The 26,088-nt window shown below is 42.9% G+C and overlaps 1 protein-coding gene across 1 annotated transcript in view; it reads left to right on the top strand.

The window, feature by feature from the left end:
• TRABD2A (TraB domain containing 2A) overlaps positions 1-25,385 on the top strand; it is a 68,739-nt gene extending 43,354 nt beyond the window's left edge. The window contains exons 5-8 of the mRNA XM_027652986.1: positions 1,831-2,005; positions 14,835-14,925; positions 21,454-21,711; positions 24,666-25,385. Of these exons, the coding sequence (XP_027508787.1) occupies positions 1,831-2,005; positions 14,835-14,925; positions 21,454-21,711; positions 24,666-24,846 (705 nt within the window). The 3' untranslated portion in view covers positions 24,847-25,385. The remainder of the gene's footprint in view (positions 1-1,830; positions 2,006-14,834; positions 14,926-21,453; positions 21,712-24,665) is intronic.
• The last annotated feature ends 703 nt before the right edge of the window (positions 25,386-26,088 follow it).

The following is a 26,088-nucleotide window of genomic DNA, read 5'->3' as shown; positions in this document are numbered from 1 at the left end:
ACTTAACAACAATATAGAACAACAGCAGGCTCTTTTGTGCTAAATGCAACAGAGAAATGCACTCGTGACTTGGGCACTTGTGTAAGGCTGGGCAAGTTGCAAGATTTCTAATGTCCCCTATCAGGATGAGTGGGTACTGTGGACAAGGCCCAAAGAAGAGAAATGGAGTGAAAGAAAGAAAAGATAGACTTAGACTGAATGTGAAGGAAAAGAGACCTTCTGAGACCTCACAGACTTGGGTTTACAGAAATGGTTTCCTAAGCAGCACGGTGGAATGTAACACTGATCTTTAAACCACAAGAAAACGCCCAGCAGGGACCAATTTGGCCTGTTTGGGCTGTTAGATTAGCTAACCTCAGACTGAGACATCAGACCTCTCTATTCTTGTCTGTGAGATATTGCCTGGTAATTTGTGCACATCAGTGAAATCACAGGCTCTATCCTTACGGTGCTGAAAAAGTGGGTGTTGATACCTGGGCTATCCTTGCTGAATAAGCATTTTGCTATGACCTTTTGATACAAACAGTGCAGTACTGCAGAGCTGCAGAGTCATACTAACCCTTGCTTCTCTAGCACTGAGCTTTGTGCGTGTGTTGCTGCCTTCCTGTCCTGCACACCTTTCCTCCTGCAAGTGCAGGCAACTTGGTTGTAACACTGCCTCGCTTTTACACAGTGCACTTCATTCACAAATTTCAAAGGATTTCTAAAAGGATTTCTCTTAGAGCATTGTAAGAGGATACGGGGTGCTGTATCACTATTCTACGAAGATGTTGCAAACTGGAGACAGCTGACATTGACTCAAGGTCCTTGGAGAGTGTTGCTGTTTCTAGGACATACATGTTTCTGACATGTCTGCATGTAAACTGTCCTTTACTTAATGTGCGGGGCTCAACCTCAGGGTACTCTCCCTGACTGAGGAGCTGAATACTAATAGTTTGGAACATGGTCAGTTTATGTTTGAAGTAGCACTTTTCAGCAGATTTTACCCCATGCTGGCCCAGTGTGCTAAGAACACTTTGGAAAGAGTTAGTAATAATGAGTGGCTCCAAAGTCTCTTCATCTGCTGCAGCCTTGCAAGGGAAAGCACCTGGCTTATTAGGAACTCTGCTCTCCAGAAACCACCACTTGCAGGCCCTTTTATTAGCAGTCCCCATAACAGCAATGCCTAAAGCTACTCGTCAAGAAGCAGGATTGCTGCAACTACAGACCCACACTTCTCTCCACTGGCAGTAGGTCGGGATAGTGTGCAGTCACAGCTGTCCTGGGGGCCCCAGGAGAGGAAGCTAGCATTTTAGAAGATACTTTGAGGACAGGGCAACTGGAAGGGGTAATGCTTTCTTTCCTGACAAAATCTGGCTGTCTTTCCTTTGAAAAGTTTAAGGGTGTTTTTTTTTTTGGTTCAAATTGCACAGTTATTCTTTGGCAGCCTGAGGGCTGTGATACCAGCCAAATTCTCTTAGAAGAGTGTAATTATCATCATAGTTACAACATACCTGTGGCAATTTAAGGAAAAAGTATGTAGCTAAAGGTAGCCAGGGGCAAATATTTACTTTCTTCAGCCAAGCAATCAGGATTTAGGATCTCCAGTGTAGCAAATTTGTTGACTTTGAATTGGAAAAAAATCCATCTGGCTGGGTCATGAAATGAGAGAAATGAAGCATTATTTAGAATCTTGCTGAGCATTTTTTTAGCTTGCTTTAGGTTTTGTCCTGTGCTGTGCCTTTAGGGGCAAAGCAATCACCACATTCAGTGTGGAGTAGAATGCTTATGCATCATGGCTGCCTGTGAAATAAATTGTCCTTTCATGAAGACTATTTTTTTTTTTCTTAGGTCCCAAATTTCATTAATGCTACACTTCCAGCCCGTGAACACATTACTGCACAAGAGACAGACAGCTACTTCCGTCAGGAGCTCATCTACAAGCGAAATGAGCGAATGGGCAGGAGGGTGAAGGACCTGCTGGAAGAGCACCCAGAAAAGAGTTTCTTCTTTGCGTTTGGAGCTGGTATGTGATTGAGGTGCCGTTCAACCTGAACACATTCTTCCCATGTCCGTTAGAAGCTTTTTACAATTGCTTGTCTCAGTTTAAAGAAAGGTCAGTATTTTTACCATGGTGGACACAGAACTCAGCTTTTCCCCGATAGTTGTACCTTGGTAGGAAAACCTTATCAGTGTATCACTGTTTATCTTTAGTATGCAAAAAGCTTAAAGTGTATGCACTTATTACAATATTTGTTCATTTCAAACATTTTTTATATGTATGGCCAAAGATAGTGACTCAACTACAGTGCACATACAGAAGGAACAGTTCATTGACATAAACATATGTTTATGTCTGGACAAACAATACGAAAGGATGGGAGGAATAGGGAGCTGAGATGAAAGACAGCAATGCAGAGGTTGCACCAGTGCTTAAATTAAACTTTCAAGAACACATTCAAAAGAAGAACATGCCAAACTGTGTGAATCTAAGGGGTTCAATAAATGCAAGGGGGGAAGCAGGACCCAATTTCACCTTTCTCTTCCTCCTGCAGCTCTTTACTTCTTTCACTGTGCTTCTGCAACTACAAGAAAGTTGTGTGTGCTACTATTTTTGAGCAGCACATTGGGCCCACTTAGGGAAAACCTACTCCATTTTCTGCCTTTTAGCAGCCAGCAGGACTCTAGAGGCACACCCAGCAGCACATCCAACTCCATGAGGCTGACACCCGCACTTCAGACTAGGGCTGGATGGAGGGTATAAACAGGATTGGTCTGCCATGACTCCCATCCTTTTTTCTAGCTCCAGGGAAGAGAAGAAGTGAGGATCAATGTTAGAAAAGACAGGTGCTAATTCCCAGAGAATTATCACATCCCCACCACCATGAACCATATGGCCCTTTGGAAAGGGGAGGAACTGAAACAGGTGTCAGTATCCATCTGTGATTTTCTGGTCTCAGTACATACTGCTTTAGTGAGGATGGAAGATCTAGCCAAGCCAAGGAAAATATTTACTTAAACACTTGAAAACATTTGTATTCAAAGTCTGTGGGAATTTATGCTCTTGCAGCCGTTAGCTGTGGTTTCAAACTCACCATAACAGGGGGTCCTGTATGTGAGAGCAGGGAGGTATCCAAAAGTGGCTGACAATGTTTGTTCAGACACTTGTGAAGATTGTAACCTTCCGTCTCCCTGCAGTATTGCTGCTCTGTGCAACTCACCGTCACAAAGAATACTGAAGCAGGCACTGGTTGTGCAGATTTTGATCTTGTCTGTCTGTAGGCTGAGGACAGCGCTTTGCTGTACTCCACTGCTGATGTTCTGATTGCATTTGTCCCTGCTGGGCTGATGTACCTAACCAAAGCATATGCCAGCCCCAAGGGCCAGTTGTGTCAGTTGCAGGTAGCTAGTCTTCTGTCAGGAGGACAGGCATAGATATTTGGGCTTCAGTTACTGCATCGCAACTTGAGTCATGAGCAGCCCGTGCCGATGGACAGATGTGGATGCATGTGTCACTCTGGGTCTGTCTTGTCCCAAGAGCAGGATCATCTGAGAGAAGAGAGCCTCTTCTGCTCCTTGCACACACTCTGCGTCCCAGCAGCTGCAAATCACATGTTTTTAAATGTTTTTGTGTCATTTGTCTCCCATCCCATTGGTTTTCTTCTGTTCCTGCTATTCTGTCCCAGACTGTCTTCACTGTCATTGGTGTGCACAGTGCTGCCCCAGAGTTCAGAAGCACTGCAGAAGCAGATCAGATCCCTGTCCTTCTCAATCTCTCTTGTTCTCAACTTTCATGACATTCTTAAAGTCTCTTCCCATCCTTTCTGGATTCTTGCTTTCCTCCTTCCTCTTATTTTCCCTTTTTTAGTGTCCTGATTGCCAACATTGCTATACTGCAGCATTTCCTCGAACCTTGGTCCTGAATGAACACCCTTGATCTGTGGCTTATGTTCATGTGGCTTGATCTCCAAGCACTTGGTGTGCTCTTCTTGTGCTTTTCCATCATGCTTCTGAATTCAGACAGGTTCTCTGCCTCCTCTGCGGACACTGGGTTGGTTTTGAAATTGTCTCTAATTACACTCTGGCTTCGAAACCAGTCTATCCTCTGTTCTCTGCTCTTCCAAATAGTTCTATTCAAAGAATAGTGCCAGTCTCCCACTTTTAGCAGCTCAATTCCTCATTATACCCATGTTTGACTGCATGAGTATTTTGGGGTTGGGGGTGTGTGTGGTTTTTTTTCTTTTTGTTTGTTTCATATTAAGTGTCTAAATGAGAAGTAACATTACAGGATCTATTGCAGAAAACAGATCAATTTCTACAGATTACTGAGGTTTCCTGAGTGCCCATTACAATTATGATTGCATTCTTTTATTTTTTTCCAGCAAGTTAGTTTAGCCTTTTGCATATGCGGATTGCTGTATGTGATAGATAATTATGTAGAAGATTTATTTTTATGCTGGCAAGCAGTGAAGATGAACAAATATCTTATGACCAGTTTGGAGCATTGCTTGAGTATTGCACTGCTGTTAATTACTGGAAGAAAGATCCAGGAAAGTGCTTACATAAGGCAGGTGAGAATGAACTGTAGGAAAAGAGAAGAAGAAGGAAGGCCATAAAAACGGGAGTAAATCATGACTCCATGGTGCTTTTCTCTCTTCTGACCACCAGTGAAAAAGGTATCTTCTAGCCATGGTTTATAAACTGCAGGACAAGGTTGTATTAAATCAGTAGTAGGATTTTGAAGGGTCTCCATGTTAGAAGGGGAGAGAAGACTTTTAGTTGTTTTCTTTCCAGACTTTTTCACCCTGTGTTTTTTTATTTTTAAAACGACTTGGCTTTTTGTAAGGAAAGTTAATTTTTTTCCATTAACCAAACTCCATTGAAAAAACAGGTTTTATCATTAATTATATGTAAACAAGGTCATGGTTTGTGGTGACTGTGGTATTACAAATACCTTCGCTTATTATTTAAACTGCTCTTGGTATTTTTATTTTAAATGGAGGGAAATGAGAAAATAGTGATTTTTTTTTTTTTTTTTTTTTTTTTTTTTTTTTTTTACATTCCAACTGGATTGATGGGATTTAGAGATGTGTAATACATTGTACAAACAAATCTACCTCTTTCCAGGTCTTAACATAGCTCCATGGCTATAGATGCTAATTTCTTACATGGAATTATATGTGGTAATGTGGACTGTAATAGATTTGATCATTAGAATCAGTGTATTTTATGCTGTTGCTATATTTTAACAGATTAGACAAACTCCCCCTATATTCTGTCAAAAATGCTTCACAGTCAGAGCTCATTGCTGGAACTATTTTTGTCTGGAAGTAATTTGCACAAAAGTGGAGAGCTAAAAAATAACAGATTTTGCTGAAAAGATAAAAAAGAAAAAAAGCTTTGCTTCTGGCCAAAGTTGCAAACATGCAAAGTTTCAAGCCAAAATAAATCTGTTTGAGGGAATCAGAGGAAAGCATGGGAAGAGAGAGTTGGTGATACCAGCAGCATTCCACTAGGTTCAGTGAGGGTTTTATCTGTGGCCAGACATTTTTGTATGGTGGCACTACAGCTACAAGCCAGACCTACTCCCTGTTGCCGGCAGTAGAGCTTGTGAAGCGAAGCCAGCTGTAATCTTTCACCAGCGGTCTTCCTTCTACATGCGTTTCTAAGTTCTCTGAACTGTAAGTGGAGCACTCAGGATCTGAATGCTAAGCCAACGCAGGTCATCACACGCATGATTCCATAGCCAGCCAGCTAGTTTCTGGTTTGTCTAGGAAGTGCACATTGACATAGAGAGGGCTGTGCTGTCCTGCTGTGCTGTGGAGAGTTTTACCATTTGTCCAGGTCTCACAAGGGTGCTGTGTGCTGGCTAAACCCTCCCAGAATCAAGGGATCGTTGATACTGACAGGGACCTCTGGAGATCACCTGGTCCAGTCCTCTACTTGAAGCAGGATCATATAGAGCAGTTTTTCTAGGACTGGAGTCTGGTCAGGTTCTGAATATGGGCAAGAATGAAGACTCACGAATCTCTCTGCACAACCTATTCCAGTATATAACCACTAAAGCTGCTTTTTCTTATGTTTAAACGGGATTTCCTGTATGTCAATTTGTGTTCATTGCCCCTTGTCCTTTCATGGGACACCACCGAGAAAAGTTCTGCTCCATCTGTTTTGCAGCCTTCAATCAGGTATGTATGCATCAGTTATAACCCCTAAGCCTTCTCTTGTCCAGGCTGAGCAGTCTCAGCTTCTTCTCATATAACATATGCTCTAGTTGTTCATCATCTTTGCGGCCCTTTGCTGCACTCTCTGCAGAATGTCCACATCTCTTTTGAACTGAGGAGCTCAGAGCTAGGCACTGGACCCAGATGTATATCACCAGGGCTGAGGAACAGGGAAGGATCATCTCCTTCAATCTGCTGGTCTACATGACTGGTCTGTTTGAATGTTCCTGATGCTTCTCCGCACAGAGTGAACCCTGGACTTTCCCTCTAGTCACAGGAACACAAGATTCCTGAAGGCTGGTTTGTCCCCTAGAGAAAGTAACAACGGCATTAAGAATTTGACCTTTTCTATATTCATTGTCATCAGCTCTTCAGCACTTGGATGATACTTATGTAGTCAGTGGAAGCATTCCTTGTCAGTGGAAATATTCTTTGTTTCCCTTGATGTTTCTAAGCAGATTCAACTCCAGGTGAGCTTTGCTTCAGCGTGGTCATTTTATTCTAGGAAATAGCACAGCTTGTTTTCTTTAGCTGACTTACAGTTTCTGTTGAAGGGGCTAAAGAATGACAGAAAAAAAGTGTTGCGTTTGGTATTTTTTTTAATGTATGAGGAAGCATATTTACTGGGATGAGATCCTGACTTTATTATGACAGGCAAGGCCTCCAGTGAAGCCAGAGTTTCCAGGAACCAAGTTTAAATTCCCTTTAGTCTCTGCTGCCTCTTTGAACAGTTGAGAAACTCCAGAAGTGCCAGTTCATGAATAAGAAGTACAGAGGGATCTAAAATGCCTTATATCCCTGTGGAAGAAATTTGTGACTTCAGTGAGAGATGCTGGATGATTTGACAACCTCAGAAGCTGGTCCTCTTAATCTTGTAAACACTGGAAAATTCCTTTTTGTCTCAGAGCCATTTTTTTTTTTGTTGCTCCTGAAAAAAAGCATAATTCTGAGGCTTTAAAGTATAGTGGGTGTTGACCAGCCACCATTAACACAAAGAAAAGAAGTATGATGGTGAGAACTTCTTCAGCAACTATTTCTTCTGATTACTAAAGGAAATAACAAATATGTGTATATAGCATTAGTCAGACCATATGGATTCAAACCTCCAGGGACTGACTGTTTTTTTTAACCCAGTCTTTACTCCCCACCCCCCACCAAGACCTCCCAGAAAGAATTGTTATGAGCAGATTGATGATCAGTATCTGAACTAGCAGTCCAGCTAGCAGCTCCAGATCTGAGTTGTCTTCTTCCCAGTAACTAATTCAACTGATACTCACTAAACTAAAGCTAACTCTCAGATGTTTGACGTGACCCAACAACAAACAGAAGGATCTGGAGATCACTGTAGAAGTATAATTGACTCTGTCTGAGCTGAAGATGGATGTGTAACCTTTAGTCTCATCCACCTGGTCAAGGAAAAGAGAGCATGCCACCTCTAGTGCTTACCTCAGAGTCTGCTGTGGTCCACCAAATGGCTTCCTGCAGCTTCTCTAAGTTTTAAAGGCAGTCCTAGAGATGTGAGAGACTGGTCAGTTATGTGCCAGCCTTGCATGCCCAGTGCATTGGATGACATGTCTGATGCCTTTTCCCTAGTCCCTTATGTCATGAAATGCTAAAACAAAAAAGGAAAAGATTAGTTTTCCAGGGGAAAGTGGAGTTGTGCTGAGTCTGAATGGTGTGTTAGGTGGTACTGTTTCCAGGTAGAGCTGTTCACTGTTACTTCTTGAAATTTGCTACCCCATCTGGCATTCTTGGATGGGAAATTATGCAAGAGGAACAAGACTTATTGTCTCTGGGTAAGAAAAGATTAGAGAAAGGACCTGAGGACCTGTCAGCAGTGGGTGTGAAAAATAGTCAACAGTGCTGAGCCCAGGATGTCTCTGTCCAGCTTGTGTAGGTGTTTAGATCTGTAAAACTAAACCAAACAAAACCCTCCATGGGAACATGAAAGTTGCTCAGGTGAATGTGATAATACTTTGAAATTCAGTGGGCATTCAGAACCCAGCATGGAAACTTTGAACCTGCCATCAGTACATTTGAGACTGGAGATGAGTGTGCACAGGGAATGTAAATATATTTATGCCTTATGTAAAAGATTGTAAATGTGTAATGAAAAAGCTCATGAAAAGTCCATAAGAAGCTGAATCTTTGTAGATCCTGGAAGAGGACAAAAAAAAACAAAGGAGAGAGAGGAAGGGGGAAAAGCTAATGTAGCGATGAAACAGATTTAAAAAAACAGATTAAATTAGTTTTGTGGGGCCACCTCACTTTTCTCTGGGCACAAAGGGCTTGCTGATTGCCTGCTTGCTTCTGTCCCTGGAATGCAGCATTATTTTAGCTTCCTTGTGTAGGAGGAAAGGCCGAGTGCCTGAAGGTGTGCCTGTACCTCTGTAATCTGAGAATGCCAGATACAACCCAGCAGCTTTGAGAATGTTTTCCTTAGTAGCCTCTTTGAGTCTGCAGAATGCTAATGACAGGGTTTATTAGAACAACAACCCCCAAAGGGCATAGATAATGTTGTGTGGAGGTAGGCCCCACATCCAAAGCCCCAGGGTTCACATGAAGGGCACTACTCTTGACACCTCTTGACACGTGAAATGAAGAAAGCTTTGCATTTCTGCATTAGAGGTGGTAGCCTCTGTTCCACCGTATTATGTTCCGACCATCAAAATGAGCCAGGCCAAAAAAACCGTGCTGTTTCTGCTCAAGTACTGACAGTCAGGTCACCCTCAGGCTGCCTATCAGTGTTGGGCTTACCCATTGCTGCCTTCACTGGGCAGCTGTAGCAGAAAAACTTTCATCATGTAATGTGTGTTTTAAACTAGTGGGATTTAAAGGCCTCTTATGGAAGGCAGCAGTGGTGTGCAATGGAAGCAGATCCAGTGGCTGTGAGTACTGTAGCTCTGTCACGACACTGGTAATTCCTGCCCTTACTGGTAACGTAGTGCTGGCTGCTAATGTAGTCACTTACATGAGGGTCTGCTTGCCTAATGAACTTTAGCAGTGGAAAGCTCTCAGTAAATGTCAGCAAAGAGGGAGCCCCAGTGGGCTGCCTGAAGATAAGCTTTCCTCTTAAGGCAGTTTTCACAAAATAAGCAGTATGGGGTTGTAAACTTTTATGTTAACTTTTCCATAAATTTGGCCTTATAATTAGCGAAAAACCTTTTTCTAACTTCAGTTTTTGGAGGAGGTTATCAGGACTTTGCCCAAGGGTAAAAATGGGAAACCTTAGGACCAAAAATACTTAGGTCTTACATTTAAGAGACCTCATTTTTGATGAAACTAGGTAGATAAAAAGTACCTTCTTATCTTTCACAAGAAAAATTCCTTCATTTTGTCTCATGGAAATTAACTTCAGATGTTCATCTTCTATGGTATTAGGCCATTTTTCCCATGTTGTACAAGGCTACCATCATCAACTATTTTGAGAAGTTGTATAGGAGAGTTAATTAGTAAAGCACATTGCTTTTAAAGAAATGGAGGTTGGTTTTTTTCATCCTGAGTGAATGCAGGTTTGAGTAATTTTCTTTAAGTCTCTTCATGTCTAGTAGAAGTTCATGACTGTTCCATGGTCATGCTCACCAGATTTTCCTCTTTGGTTTGAGAGCTGTGAAGTATGATCCACTAAGATTTTGAATAAAAAAAAAAAAAAAGATTTCCATGAAATCACATCTTTTGAAGACACAAACATTTGTCAAGTGGAGTAAAACCTCAGATTCAATGTTTATGGAGCAGTATTTCATTAATATTTCATGTCATAGGTAATCACAGGAAGGATTGCATTTGGAAGTCTGCAGTCTCCTGCACTTATTGGAAATTTGGAAAATCTTTAAGTTGACTTACATTACCACTAGAGGCACCTCACCTCTTCAATTTTTGTCATTTCCTTCTGCCTGTAGCACTAAATCTGTCAAGAGTATCATGCTCTTGGTTCTTTGGTTTATATTCTGGTACCTGAACTTTTCAAGACTTGGAAATACTGTTAGAAGCAAGATTCTACTGTATCTAGTGTTACATGTTTTACATTTGAAAGACCGTTTTAACTTAAATGGCAAATTTGGAATTCCAGCCACTATATAACTGACCTCTGTTTTCCATATACTGCTTGGGTTATCTAGTGTAACTGCACAAAATTTCCTCCTCATTCTGGGAGAAGTGAAAAGCAACCTGGGTGAATGGTACTCATGCTTGAAAAAAGCATCTTCCTCTTGAGAAGTGTGTACAGAAAGCAAGGGTCTGAAGGAAACTCATTTGTAACTAAGTTGATTACATCACCTACTTTCCTTCTTCTGCTTTGGATCGTATTACATATTCTGCCTAGCTTTTTTTACTCCATAACTTTTACTAACTGGATTAAAATTACTTCATCTTCTGCATCACAACATGTAGTTTAAAAGCTTTAATTGTGTGTAGGTGAGAGGCAAAGTGACGAAGAATGGTAGGAGATGATCACCGCCATAGGCATTTCTAGGAAATTTCTAAATAATTTTAAGATCTGTACATTCTTGAAAGTATTTGTTTCAGTGCTCCATAGAATCTTTGGCACCAAAGGTCCATTTGAGCACTCCCAGTCCAGATAAACATTGAGCTTTATGATGCCCACAGTGGCTGGAACAATTTGTGCCGTTTTGTGGTTGTACTGTTATAACCATGTACTGTAGTTGTTCCCACCGCATCTTGGAGGTCAGCAGTCCAGATTGGGTTTCCTAACAAACAGTTTGGTGTCTTTACATGCACGTTCAGTGATTCATTGTCTTGGCATGTTTGTAAATAGTGAGGTCCTGACACGTTTCTGGGGCAGATGGGAAGTGCCATCTTTCTGCTAAGGAAAACATAGAATTATGTACGCTTGTGGGTTTCCTTTTACATGGCTCTAAGAGAAGGTCAAGGAACGTTGTTAATCGGCTTGGAATAGTCAATTTAGTTGAAATTCAGAGAGGAATGTAATTTTGATCACTCTTACAGACTCGATTTCTACAAAAACTAAAATTTAGGAACAGAAACAGAACTTCAGTTTTGCAATACTTCCTTGTTCCTTTCCTTAGACGCAGAAAATTATCAGCCTCCCAATGGCTCAAATTTGGGTTCAGGAACCTGTACTGAAACTCACAGTCCTGGCATGGTTATCTAGACAAAAGCACCTGTGCATGCACTGGCAGTAAAAGCTGCAAGCAGGAGACATATGTTTCAGGGCAATAATGGTAGCCTGTGTTCTGCAGGAATGTGTATTGCTACTGAGGAAGGTCAGGAGTACACTGTGTGTGTCCGAGTGCGTGGCCAAGTCTGCAAGTGCGTGCTGGTCAAACAGCATTGTTCCTCAGGCATATTGCCTGTTTGTGGTCCCTGCATGCCACCTCCTTTCAGTGCAGATTAAAGGCTGGGGTCTTATTTACTCTCCAGTAGAGTGCATGGCTGAGCTGGTGCACACAACAGCTTCTTAGTTTCTCTTTGAGCTTGAACACAGAAGAATAGAGATTCATGGCTCCCCACCCCCTGCCAGAGTAAATTGACCTCTTGGAGGCATCTCTTCACCTAGTGGTGTGAGGATAATGCAGGGCTGCGTACAGAAAGAAAAGAGCAGGCTTTCTGATGGGACAGAGCCCAAGGCTTTTCTTTTGGGAGGCATTCAAGTGTGTGAGGCTAAAAGAGAAAACAGGTGAAAGAGGCCTACTCCCTGTGATGTGACTTTCATCTAAGTCTCTCTTGCAGCAATAGTTGCTTGATCTCAAACCTTGGAGAGTAAATCTTTCTCATGTTTCTTCCAGTTGGTTTTGGCTATCTGATCTCTTTTTGTGATGGTCCCTAGAAAAGAGGTAAAAGCCCTGACTCTAGAGAGGCTCCTGTTGGGGCCCTGTACCTCAATCCTTCACCTTTCTGCCTCTTTTAATTTTACATCTTGTTTGGTTGAACGTGTAGATCCTCTGGGCCCTGGACAAGCTTTTTCTCATGGAGCACACATGGCCCACCTTTTGGATAACAAACACTGCATCTCCTAACCTTTCTTGTACCTATCCTGAGTGGCTCCTGATTGCTCACATCCTGTGAACAATCTAGTATCACATGTTTGTATTTGTACGCATCTGTTTTACACCTATTTATTCATTTGATCGGTTCTCTTTTGCACAGTATTAACACATCATTTTTCTTTCACATGCAGACACAGCTCATTGCCTTGGCAACAATGAGCAAAGACACTCTGTGAAGGTATGTACACATGACTGGGATAAAATAGATAGTCTTATCACTGCATTAAATTAAAAAAGAAAGAGCCCGGCTTCAGGAAATCACTCAAGCAGGCTGACTGATTGAAATGGGATTCATCCATGTGCTACAGTAATTTCCTATATACCAGTCTAAATCACTGCTCTGAGCAAAGGTGGCTGAAGATTGATAAGGGGGTAGTGTGTTTAATGGTGTGATGTGTGCAACTATTCAGTAGCTCATTCTTGAAATGCATGAGACTCTAACCTCTTAAACTGGCTTGAGGAAAATTATTTTCACACCATAGATTGCCCTACAGATTGCTTATCTTTATGCCTTGTCCCTTTCCTCTTGAAGGACTTGGATTAGGAAAATATGAGTTCAGAGCCTTGACACTGCTTTTCACTTCTGAAGATGGGACTCAATTCCCCCAGCATTGCCTGCACCATGTGAATACCTAGTCTGAACTTGCAGTATACACTGCCCCTGTCCTCATCAATACAGAGGCATTTCTCTAAAAGTCTTTCCTACCTCACTGTCAGTTACAAGAGACAGATCATCTTTTGGAAGCCACCCCTTCCTCTGCTTTGTGGAGGAGCAGTTATTCCCTCTCCTCTTCCTTTTGCACACACCTCTCCTCTGTGTTAAAGGTGAGAGACAGAAACTAGATCTGGCATCTTATACCTAGTGTTTGCTTTCCAAGGGCTAATTTTATTCAATTACAATATTTGATTACGCTCATTACTGTTCCCTGCTGCCTCTGGTCTTTTTGCTGACACGAGGGAATTCTCAGTTAGAGAATTTCTGGGGCTGAACCATTCAGCAAGAAACAGATATCAACAGTATTAGGTTAGGTCCATGTAACAGCTCATCAGCTTTACTCCTTCTGAAGACAAAATACAAGCTGAGGAGCTGAGGAAAAAATCCAGTTACTAGGTGAGAAAATATGGTACCCCATGGGTGTACATTGCAGTGCTTGGTTAAAAGGTTTCATTTGAGCTAGATTGGTTTGTGTTCTTAGGTTCTGGGGGAAAGTTCATCTTCTTAAACATCTGTGTTCAAATGATATCATCCAACTGTCATGCCTGAAGCTGGTAGTTCATGAGCACTTTGCTATTGTGGCGTGAGAAAGTGGAATTTTGTGCTCAAATTCATTGAACCAATTTTGGAGTGAAAAGTCATGAATCCATTATGTTTAGTCTCCTAATAATCTCACCACTCTTGGAATTCTCTTTATAACTTCCTGCTTTCCCTGGATACTATGATAATTCTGGTGGTTTTATTGCCATGTATGTATGAACAATCTTAGCAGAAAACCGTTTGTCAAGTTTAGCACTGCTTGCATCTACAGAAGCAAGGGATCACTCCAATAAGTAATTTGCTCAAGGCTAATTTTAATTAATGCAGGCTATTAAATGAAAACATGTTTCATGAAAGCTAGAACTGTGAGGGACTGTGCAAGGCCTTTGTTCTCCATCTGCTTCTCAGCAGCCTGGTCTGATGAGGTGTTAAAGTGATGGTGGAAGGCATTCTGTGTGCAGAGCATACAGTCCTTACAGAATTACTCCTGCACCCTTTGAGTAGTCATATATTCACTATGATGCCAAATTATGGTCTTATGGACAAATTATGGCCACCACATCTCTCTGAAAATGGAGTGGAGACGTAAATCACAGAACTAGGGCAGAACTATCTAAGTATTCCCAAAACTTTTGTCAACATGACTGAAGTCAGGTTCCTGACCCCAGTGGCATATACAGAAGGAATGAAAGGGGTTGACCTAAGTCATTTGCTTTCAGAGTTATTTTCTGTTCTCTACAGCTGGATGGTTTTTAATAATTTAAAAATTGTTAGTGATAACTGAACAACCGCTGGAGAGTGTGGAAATGTGGCCATATTCTGACCTTTTTTGTATCACCACCAACTGTAGGCTCAGTGCTGCTCTTGAACAGCGATGTCAGAACTTTATCGCTTGTTCTCACAACTTAAGCCACAATTCTAATAATCACAGAATCATAGAATCAATTAGGTTGGAAAAGACCTCTGAAATCATCAAGTCCAACCTTTGGCCGGACACCACCGTGTCAATCAGATCACGGCACTAAGTGCCATGTCCAGTCTTTCCTTAAACACCTTCAGGAATGGTGACTCTACCACCTCCCTGGACAGCCCACTATGCAATAACCTGTGGAACCAGGGGAATTGCAATCACATTTAGAAAGGCAGAATGTAGTAATTGAAGTGACCTTGGGAAAGTTCAGCAATCACTCATTAGATATCCTGTGTTTCTGGTGCCTGCTGGTGGGGAGAGATAAAGCCCTGCCTCCCCTGAGTGTGGCACACCTCCTGTGATTGGGAAGGACTTTGTTGTTCTTCTTCCTTTTCCTGTGTGCTTGTTGAGTTCTGATGTAATTTTTCTTTTAACTGCAGGTCACTTCATGGGCAACAACACAGTGATTGATGTTTTGAGGAGAGAAGGGTACGAGGTAGAACACACTCCAGCTGGACAAGCCATCAACAAGTAATGCATGCTTTCACCTAGCTGAGCAGCCATTGAGGGCTGGGTTTGTAAACAATCATGAAGAAGTAGTGGCAGATGGAACTATACCTAACACTCAGCTAGGCTCATTCTCTCCTTCCCAGAAGTTTGCTTTTCTCTTCCATGGGCTAGTTTGGAAACAAGATTTTGTTTACTTTTTTTTTTTTTGTGGTTTGTTTGCGTTATTTTTGGGTTTATGTTTGTTTGGTTTTTTTTAATTGAAATAACATTTTCCTCCTCTGTAAGTTTGAACTCTTAAATGAAAAGCACAGACTATGCATGGTTGGTACATCAGATCTGGATGCTGTCTCATACCACATAGGACTTTCACACTTCTCCTTCCTTCCTTTCGTGTGTTTGAGTGCCTTGCCTTTTACTGTCCTTCTTTTACACCACTGTTTTTCATTCTTTCTGATTACTCTCTGTCAGCCTGGAATCTGAATGCCCAGAGTCTACCCAGTCTCTTTGCAAGCTGTGCTCATGACTGATTGCTCTCATGTCCCCTGCTCTCTTCTGCATTTTTAAGCCAAGGTACTTGTTGTTCTGGTTCATCCTGTCCTTTGGGATATACCCTTACTGCCTCTTTTATCTCTCACTGGATGCTTTTATCCATCTCCATGGTTTCAGTAACTACAGATGCCAGATAATCTCCTCCTCCACTCTCTACTGAGAATTACATGTGCTTTTGAGTCACCTCTTCCTGGAATTCTTGCCACCAGCTTAGGATCTGCAATCCTTGTCTCTCCCTTCTCCAGAATCTTACCAAAAACGTGTCTGTCAGCTATGCCCACTCCTCCTTTTAGTCACTGCTAAAAGACCACAATGAAGAAAAAGTTTGGTCCCAATTATGGTACTGTTTTCTTTTTATCTTCTGTGCCAAGCATGCTGTTCCTCTCTGTTTACATCTCTGTTCCTCCTCCCCCACAATTCTGATATGATGCTCTCAGACAGGACCATCAGCTTTTGTGCAGAGAGCACAGAGAAGAGTCTTGGTCTGTGCCAAGGGCTCCACAGATGCGGTACAAAATAATAGATGTTTTTCTCATACTCTTGTTACTTCACCTTTCTCTTTACATCACTTTTGCTGCTGTCTAAAACCATAAGATTCAAAGTCTGGTAGATCATATTTTTGTGATGATTCTTGACATGGACATATATCATTAACTCTACGTGCACTGAAAAAAACTGAACCAAGACTTATCCCCACCCATATATGAATGCCAGCCTCTAGCCCTGTTACCACCAATGGGCAGGTGGCCTGATAAGGAGAAAGCCCCTGTGCTTAAGTATAAGACTTATTGATTCTGTAACACTTGAATCATTCTAGAAAATCCAGTGTATCATTGTTTGAAGAATTTATTAAAACAAACAAACAAGAAAACCAAACATCTTGCACTGATATTTTCCTGTTGGTTTTCTCACTTTTAGCTTAGGTATTCCTAAAAACTGCTGTAGCAGCTTCTTAAAGCTTAAAGAAAGACAGCTTAATAGGTACTTCAGAATAAACAAGATCTGATACTTCTCTGTAAAGATGTGGTTGTAAGGAAATCAAAGGCACACAATTATGGAAAGATGGATTTTCACCCATCAGGAAGTTTGATATCAAGGACACTTGGGGTAGCTGGCACCCAATTCTCTGACCACATCCTGGGAGTTCATTGTCAAGCCAGTGACTCTTCTGCCTTTGAAAGCCCTCAGTATGGCATGAGTTGCATCTTAAACCTCTCATTGGAACTACTGGACAGAACATCTTTCCTGGAGTCTTGATATTAAAGCTGACTGAATAAGCTAAAGAAGATGGCACTTCACTATTAATGTTTCTGGATGACTTGGAAACATATTTAAAAATATGAAATATGTTTCAAGGAAAAGGGAAAGAGTATATGAGGTGGGGGAAAGACCTGTGGCAAGCGCATGTCAGTGTTCTAGGAATTGGATAGAGGATTTCCCTTGATTGCTATTCTGGGCTTGTTCTAGGAGAAATAACAGGGCAGTCTGTGACAGTAAACCCGGTCTAGCCCACATAAATGTGGAACTGTATCCAGCTGTTGTCCTAGACAGCAGTGCTGCACACAGTCCAGACAGTGACTGTGGATTATTTTACCCTACAAAATTGAGAGAGGAAAAAAATGTTAAGTAGTTGAATTGAGACAGAGAATTCAAGTGACTGTTCTGGTGTTGGATAGAGTGGGGCTGAGATGTTGTAAAACACAAGAAGAAGGAAGTCTGCAATTGTCTCCCTTCCCTGCAACATGACATTTTGCAGTAGCAGCACAGTCTGCTGCTTCCTGTGCTCTGGCTAAACAAAAAAGTGTCTTGTGAGGTATCTTGTAAATATGTGTGTAGGAACCAAGAAAGATTGTTATACTTGTTTTCCTGTAGCAGGCAAATGACTGGGTGCAGTAACACAGTTTCACACGGCTGCCTGAGTTGTGCTGCCCATTTGCAGAGGAAATGGGATGGGATGAATGCCCCTGGTGGAGGCAAAAAGGTTCCTTCTCCCTACTGTCTCCAAAGCAGGGAAGGCAAAAGGGGTTCTCCAACCAGGCAGCAGTGCAAAAGACAGTTTATGAATGGTACCACAAGTGCAATTAAGCTCCTTCTGGTTTTAAATGTTGTTCCTGACTTTGGAATGCATTTATATATTGTAAAACAGTCATCACAATCACAGCCATAATTAAGGTGCTTCCTGACTCCTCCCTTAGCTGCTGTTCTGGGAGAGGGAACTGGCCTGGGGGAGGAAGGACATGCTTTTGCATCTATGTGCCTTTTCCAGTGGTTGCTTAGTCGTTCCCCAGAAGAACTGCCTGCAGGAAGTGTTTCAAAGGAGGTTATGTACGTGGGTGTCTATTAATAGTGTCTGAGGCTGCATCTACCACAACAAATGGCTGGCCATGCAGGATGCAGCTCATCCTGTACCTGTAGCAGTGCTGAGCTCCAGCATGATATGGCCATGAGTTCTGTGGGGAAGGCTGCAGACAGCATGGTACTCTGATCTACAGTGGAGCAGGGGTACCCACTCCTCTCCCTGCCTGTGACTTAGACAATTAAGGAACAAACACAGTGAAGAGAAGATGGGGAAAAGGGAATCCTAGGCAGAGGGCCTTCAAGCAGATCAAATCAGGTGAGCGGAGACAGCTAGTGGGGAATCACTCTGTAATGTGGAGTTAAAGTGCAGGTGATGTGAGGCAGCTGAGGAGGAGAGCTGAAGGATTGGAATAGTTCAGAGGTGATAAAGTGTGACAGAGTGTGACAATCTCAAGGATTTTGAAAGAGATTGATAGCCTAAGGCCCATTCTGCATTAGTCTCTGTCAAATAAACTTTACCATGTGACCAGTATATGATTTTCATGGCAGGAAATAAGACAAATTATCTTTGTTTTCCATCTACTCTTGCTTTCATGTTTCAGTTCACAATTTTATTTCTGCTTCTCCAGGAAGGACTCTTTTTATTCACCATCAAATAAACGTGCACCCAGTGATGGGCTAGCTTGAAAACTGCAGCCATGCTGAAACATGTCCGTTCTTGACCTCCTCCTTTTTGTGCCACTGGAAGCTGAAAAGAGAACACAGTTCTGAGAAGATTTCAGTTTTTAAAGCCAGGTTTCTTGCCAGTGATCTGTGGTTTTGTTATGGTTTAACCCCAGCCAGCAGCCAAGCCCCGCTCAGCTGCTTGCTCACTCTCCCACCAGAGGGACTAGGGAGAGAATTGGAAGGGAAAAAGCCAGAAAACTCATGGTTTGAGATAAAGACAGTTTAATGGGGAAAGCAAAAGCCACACACACAAACAAAGCAAGACGAGGAATTAATTCACTGCTTCCTGTGGGCAGGCAGGTGTTCAACCATCTCCAGGAGAGCTGGGCCCCATCACGTGTAATGGTTACTGGGGAAGGCAAATACCATCACTCCAAATGCCCCACCTTCCTCTTTCTTCCCCACAGCTCTATATACTGATCATGATTTCATATGGTATGGAATATCCCTGTGGTCAGTTTGGGTCACCTGTCCCAGCTGTGTCTCCTCCCAACCTCCCTGTCAGCGCAGCAGCACAAAAAGCGGAAAGGCCTTGGATCTCTTCTAACCCCACCCAGCAACAACAAAAACATCTCTATCAACCCTGTGTTCAGCAGAAACCCAATACATAGCCCTGTACTAGCCACTATGAAGAAACTTAACTCTACCCTAGCTAAAACCAACATAGGTTTTCTGTTACCATTCTGAATTTCAGTCCAAGCCAGTCTCCAATTTAATCTTGTTACGGAAGACTGTTGGATTTCTTCTCTTCTCTTTACATAGCCATAAAGATCAGTCAGATATTCCTGTTGGGTTCTCTGTGCACTCAGAGTGGATTGAGCTTGTAGGTTTTCCCAAGATGCTCATAAAGAAGAGGGCAAATTGCTTTGTTCCAGACAATGAGAAGTGTGGGCCAGCAAAGCTGTGAGTGAATAGAGATGTTGTTTGCTCTAAGTATAAAGAAACAGAGCTTCAGTAATTAGCATGGAGCTGATTGTTGGCTTTTTCAATTTATCACCTTTGCAGGAAGTTGCATAGCCATAGGCCCCCATCAGATACTGGAATGTTGCTGTGAGGTCTCCATGCAACCTTCTCTTCTCCAGGCTGAACAGCTCCAATTTTCTCAGCTTGTCTCCATAGGAGAGGTGCTCCAGTCCCCTTATCAAATTCATGGCCCTCTCTGGACTTGCTTCAGCAGTTCCACATCCTTCTTATGTTGGGGACACCAGAACCACATGCAGTCCAGATGGATCTCACAAGAGTTGAGTAGAGGGGGAAATCCTCTACCTCAACCTGATGACCGTGTTCCTTTTGATGCAGCCCAGGATTCCATTGGCTTTCTGGGCTGCCAGTGCACATCTCTGGGTCATGTTGAGTTTTTCACCAACCATCACCCCCAAGTTCTTCTCTGCTCAGTCACTTCTCTGCCCAACCTGTGGGTGTGCTGGGATTGCTGGGAACCAGGTGTAGGACCTTGCACTTGACCTTGTTGAACTTCATGAGGTTTGCATTAGCCCACCTCTCAGGCCTATCAAGGTCCCTCTGAATGGAATCCCTTCTCTCCAGCATGTCGACTGCCCCACACAGCTTGGTGTGTCAGCAAACTTGCTGAGGGTGCCCTCGATGCCACTGTCTGTGTCACTGACAGGGATGTTGAACAGCACCAGTCCCAGCACCGAGGGACATCACTTGTCACAGCTCTTCAAGTACAGCCATCCACCCAGTTCTTTATCCACTGAGTGGTCAATCCATCAAATCCATGTCTCTCCAATTTGGAGACAGGGTTGTCATGCAGGACAGTGTCAAACACTTTGCCTAAGTCCAGGTAGATGATACCAGTTGCTCCACCCTTATCCACCAGAGCTGCAACCCTATCATAGAAGGTCACCAAATATGTCAGGCATAATTTGCCCTTTGTAAGGCCATGTTGGCTGTTACCAATCACCTCTTTGCTTTCCCTGTACCTTAGCATAGTTTCTAGAAGAATCTGCTCTGCTATCTTGCATGGCACACAGGTGAGACTGACTGGTCTGTAGTTCCCTGGGTCTTCTGGTTTCTGCTTTTTAAAAATGAGAGTTATATTTCCTTTTTTCCAGTCCTCAGGAACTTCACCTAACTACCACAATTTTTCAAAAATTGGATAGTGGCTCAACAACTTTGTCTGCCTGCTCTCTCAGGATGTGCAGATGAATCTCATCAGGTCCCATAGACTTGTGCAAATCCAGATTCCTTAGAAGGTCTTGAACCTGTCTTACAGTGGGCTTGGGGTCTTCATTCTCTGAGTCTTTCCTGAGTTCAGTGGTATGGCTGGAGCACTTGCTGTTGAACAATGAGGCACAGAAGTTGTTGAGAATCTCAGCCTTCTCTTTGTCCAGGGTAGCCAGGTCTCCCATTACCATTAATGGTATCTTGAGCTATTCCCTTCAAAGACAGTAATTTTGCAAGATGCATTTCTGTAGCCATGACCACAATCTGCTTTTTACCCACCAGCGAGAGTTGTTGATCCAGGACTGTCTTCATCAGTTAGTGGGCTTTAGTCATTTTGTCTCTGCCACTTCCCCAGAGTTACTTGGCTCTGGGCAGGAAATGCTGAAAGGGATAATCTGGTCTGTGTCCTGCAGTACAGTAGAGGATGTGTGGTAGACCAAAGGAGCGAGGTTTGACCTTCTCTGACTTTGAGGGTGATTCCATTTTTGTCTCTTTCTAGGTAGGTAAACTTATTACCAAGAGTTATTCCACCCTGAGCCAGATTGCATTCTTTCCTCAGATCCAGATTGCTGCTTTTCCAAAGCTTTATTTTTTTTGTTAAAGGAACTATTTTGATCAGAATATTGACTTAAGAAAGAAGGGGTAGAAATATAAGGCAGAGAAATGAGCATCCAACCAATATGTCAGGGAGAAACACCTATTTTATATACATGTGCCTTGATAGTATCTGTATCATGATTTTACCTCAAAGCCCTTTGAAATGTTGTCTGTGTTCCCTCTTTCTTCCAGCCAAAAATCTCCCAAAACCTTGTTAGCCTTTTCATCATCACACAGTCCCTCTGTCACGTCCCAGGAGCTCCCACTGCCATTGCACCCCCAGAAGGAGGAGGAGGAGAAAGAAGAGTTCCTGCCTCACCTGCTACTGCCTGACAGCGTCGATGTGCTGGAGAAGGTAGACAGGAAGTACAAAAAGAAGAAGAAGAAGCAGCAGCAGAAGAAACGCAGACTGCGACAGTTTAACGACCTCTGGGTTCGCCTTGAAGAAAGGTAGTTCAGGGCTGGGGAGGGGGGATGGTTTGTCATGCAGAATTGACTTTTACTTAGACTGTTTAATTTGATCCACCGAACTTCTACTGGGGCTAGATACACCCTGAGGATGGGATCTGACCTTCTCCCTCACCATGATTCTTTCTGAAAACTTTATACAAGACTGCTTGTGCTTTTAGTGACAAAATAGCTTTTTTTTTTTCCCTCCCCATGGTTAGGTTTGTGAAAAATGAGGCCCAAAACAAGTGGAAGTCTTGTCTAGATCGTTTTGCACTGGGAATTGAGGGATTGTGAGCGTATGGCAGTCCTCTCTATCACAGAAGGGTGGGTCCAGTGGTAGATGATACAGGTCAAAGTCTTGGGCTGTTATCCAAGAACTGCTGCATGTGTGGAAACTGTCATACCTGACATATGTACTCCTTGCATTTGGACAATATTCATGCAGTATTTCCAGTCTCTGTATTCTTCCAGTTCCAAAAGCACTACAGCCTAGTGGATGATGGAGTTAACATAAAAAACTGAGTGTGTTGTGAGGCAAAGGTCCACATATAACCCTTAGTTATGTGTTATCCAGAACTTACTTATCTGCAAGTACTACAGCAGCCTGCAAAAAAAAAAAAACCCAGCTTTTCCCTCACTACCTATACTTGGGCCTGTGGCTGAATGTTTACCTTAATGTGTCCCTCCTGTCAGATAACCTTGTATCATTTACTTTCTATTAATGTAGTTGCTATCAGCTGATTACGAATGGGTTTTGGGAGTTTCTGTTGATAGACTGTTTAGTTGAAATGGTAAGGACTGACTGCCTTAAGCTCCCCCCCGCCTCCGCTGTGACGTGTTCAGTTTTTCACACACAGTTTTTCCCGCAAAGCTCAGGGAAGTCAGTGGGCAGTGACTGTGAGATACGTGTGCACTTGCAGTATCAGTGCCTTCAGAAGATGAGGGAAGATGGGAAGATGTGCTACTGTGATTAAATTGGAGGTACATTCAGGCTACATACTGGTTTGCAAGTACTGCTCGGCAGGAGTGTAGCAAAAGCAAAGCTAATATGGCAGCTTAGGAAACTGCTGCACAAATATGGGAGCAGCAAATGCCATTTTTCTTTCTTTTCTTTTATAATGTTTCCTTTCTTGCCCTGCTAATTAAGTCATCCTTTGCGCTAGAAACTTACCCAGATGCTAGGTGACAGATTAATTTTAGGGGTGAGCCCTTAGTAGCAGAGCGCTTGAACGTCTGGACATGGAGCTGTTGCATGACAGTGCTGGGAAAGACAAGCGGTGCCTGGGAGATTGCCGAGGGAAAGAAATGTCACTCGGGCACAAAGCCGGTCCGTGCGCTGGGTTTCTGTAAAGCAGGGGTTATCTCGGCTTTCTCTGCCCAGGCGTGGGATGAGCTGACAGCCCCACCTCGTGGAGCAACCGCGTCTGTTCCCGCGGAGATCCAACACCTCTGGGCTCAGCCTGGCTCGTGTGCAGGGCACGTCTCGCTGGGAGTCTCAGCTCTTGCTCTAACCATTCCTCAAGGTGCTCAGGCACAGGTTCCTTTTGCCAGGGCATTCGCAGCTTTCAGGTTTGCAGTTGGACTCAATGATCTTAAAGGTCTTTTCCAACCCAAATGGTTCTGCGATTCCTTCTGTCAGCCTGAAAACGTGAAAGGTGCAGCTCAAGAGATTTTAATACAGTCTTGTAGTGGGCTTGGCAGAATGGCTTTGGTTTGTGCCCCTGTATGCATTAGCTGCCAGTTGTACTTCTTTGGTGTGCTGCCAGCTGGCTTCACTCCAGCTATTGATCAAACCTTCAGGGGAACCCTTCGGGTAAGGGAGAGTAAATGTTTGTAAAAAGGATACTAATTGCCTTCAGTTTCCCAAAGCATATTTTTGCTTAATGGGCCAAAATAAGACAAGAATGATGAACAGCAGCTGGTGCAGCAGAAATTACTCAGCTTTTGTATTTGCCAGGTGGACTTGCTTTTAGTTTCATCCAAGTTTGTCTTCAGGTTCCACAGAGCACCACTAGGCTGTGGGGTTTATGTCAGTCCTACAGCTATGGGATCAAGTATTGCTTTCAGTCCATTGCCAAGGAGAACAACACCAGTGTTGCATGTGACCCTTCTGACTCTCAGCCTACTGCAGTGTGCAATCTCCCCCAGTTCAGGACAGTTCGCGTTAGCAACCTAGAACACACAATTTTCTCTCCTCCGTCATGTATGCCATAATGGGAGTTCAGTATCATGTGGGCTCTGATTCAGTTCTTGTTTATCACCACGTCAGAGTACTCACTTTCATGGGAAATACTCTGGAATGTGGTGATTTTTCCTGGTGACTCTAGGATGTGCTTCTGGGTGTGACTTTTCCTCTCCTTAAAGTATGACACTCAATTTCTTTGTAATTCGTGACTTGTGGAAGAGATCATGCAGTATAAAAACAAGTTTGGTCCACACTAAGATGCACGAAGCATGGCTGTGGAAGATGTACTCAGTTGAGAAAGGATATCCTAGTCCAGCAACACTCCTCTGCAACAATGCTTGTATTGTTCTTATATATTTACTGCTTAGCTGAAAGGCACTAGGAATATGGTCATCTTACCCACCTGACTGACTGTGGGAACAATGGGCAGGCTGGGTAGACCTGAGACAGGGCAGGTATTTTCCTGGTGTTTTCACCCTCATCAATCTCTCTTGCTTGTTGCTCTTCAAGACTACTCCATAGTTCATCTGGGTAGCACCCTCGTCCTCGTGGGCTGGCATGGGAGCTGCCCACGCTTGTGAGGAAGGGACAAGACAGCACTCTGCCATCAGGAGACAAAGACTTTTGGTGAGCGTGTAACTTGTACAGAGACCATTCCCGCAAACCCAGAAGACTAACAGTGGGGCACAGAGACTGACCACCTCCTACTCTGTGGCTGTTGGGCGGTTCTGGGCTGGGTCTGGACTGATGTTCTTCTCTTGCCTTGCAGTGTTACTGACCATCCTCCCCGGATCCGCATCATTAATGGCTACATCACAGTCGAATCCCAGCCCCGGGGCCACGGGCGGTCCAGCCACACCCGCACAGACACCAGCAGTGCTCACCAGCTTCCCCTTTCTCTCTTCTTCCTGCTGCTGGCTTTGACTTTGCACATGATAATGCTGCATTGAAACACAGGGGGACCCCAAGTTGCAGGGCTGTTGCCTTAAAAATAAATAAATAAAAAAAAGAAACCTAAGTGAAAAAAATGAAATAGAAGACTCTGGGTGGGACACCCATTCTTTGCTTCCTTTTCCTGAGTCTGGATGATTAACACTATTAACTGGTTTGACCTACCCAATACAGGAGAAGATATTTTGATGAAAGTGTTATTTATCCTTCTCTTGCAGAAGAATGATTTCATGTTATCCCATAATGCTTTGGGGAGATTATAATGTTGCTATAACATAGCTGTTGTTTAGCTATATGAGCCCAACTAAATTACAATTTTTTCACCTTCAGTGCCTTGTAAGAAGATTTACATACCACTGAGTTGTTTATTAGAACAGATTTTGGTCATATGAGCACAGCTGCGAAAGAGAGGTTGATATTTTATGTCTCTACTTCGTAATGCTTTTATGTCTTGCCTGTTAGGGCTCCAGATTACATATAAAGGTTCATGACAACACCTTCTACAATAGAATAAAACAGTGAAGACTTGTGAACAGAATGTTTCTGCTGTCTGTTTGGTGCTGTGTAAGACGGGTACACCTCAACCTCCAATGACCAGACAAGACTTGAAAGTGCAAATTAATTACAGAATCACAGAATATTCTGTGTTGGAAGGGACCCACAAGATCATCGAGTCCATCTGTTAAATGAATGGCCCACACAGGGATCCAACCCATTACCTTGGTTTTACTAGCACCATGCTCTAACCAATACACATTTAAGGAAAAAAAAAATCCAGGGCAACTTCACAAATCATACTATTGGACACTTCCAAAATGAGTTTTCCAGATCAGGCTTTCCCTGTCTTTCTAAATCACAAATATATTGTTATTTTTTTTTTAGCTGGATTCACGTTTGGAGAGAAAGGGTTTTCTTTTCCTTTTCTACAAAATTAGAAATTTTGTAGAAATCATTCTAGGAAATCCTTGCAAGTTTTCTGCTGAGTTCATTGCCCAGACTTCCCAAATTGTTTGAAGTCCTTTGCTGCCTGCATGAAACGGACATGTTGTTGACTGCTGAATGTAAGAAGTGTGGAAGTCATGATGAATTGTTTCTGTGTTTGCATAGGACACCCTCTTGTGATCACACTTACTCAGTTCGTGAGCAACATATCCCTCCCTCCTCTTAGGGGAGTTTCATTGCCTGGGAAGATCTCATATTCATGCATGGCAGGACTTGGAACCAATGTGTTGAGCTCGGTA

This window comes from Corapipo altera, unplaced genomic scaffold (genome assembly GCF_003945725.1).
Source record: "Corapipo altera isolate COAL_440 unplaced genomic scaffold, ASM394572v1 61305, whole genome shotgun sequence".
Lineage (NCBI taxonomy): Eukaryota > Metazoa > Chordata > Aves > Passeriformes > Pipridae > Corapipo > Corapipo altera.
The sequence above is the reverse complement of the archived record's forward strand: the minus strand, read 5'-3'. Positions and strand labels throughout refer to the sequence as shown.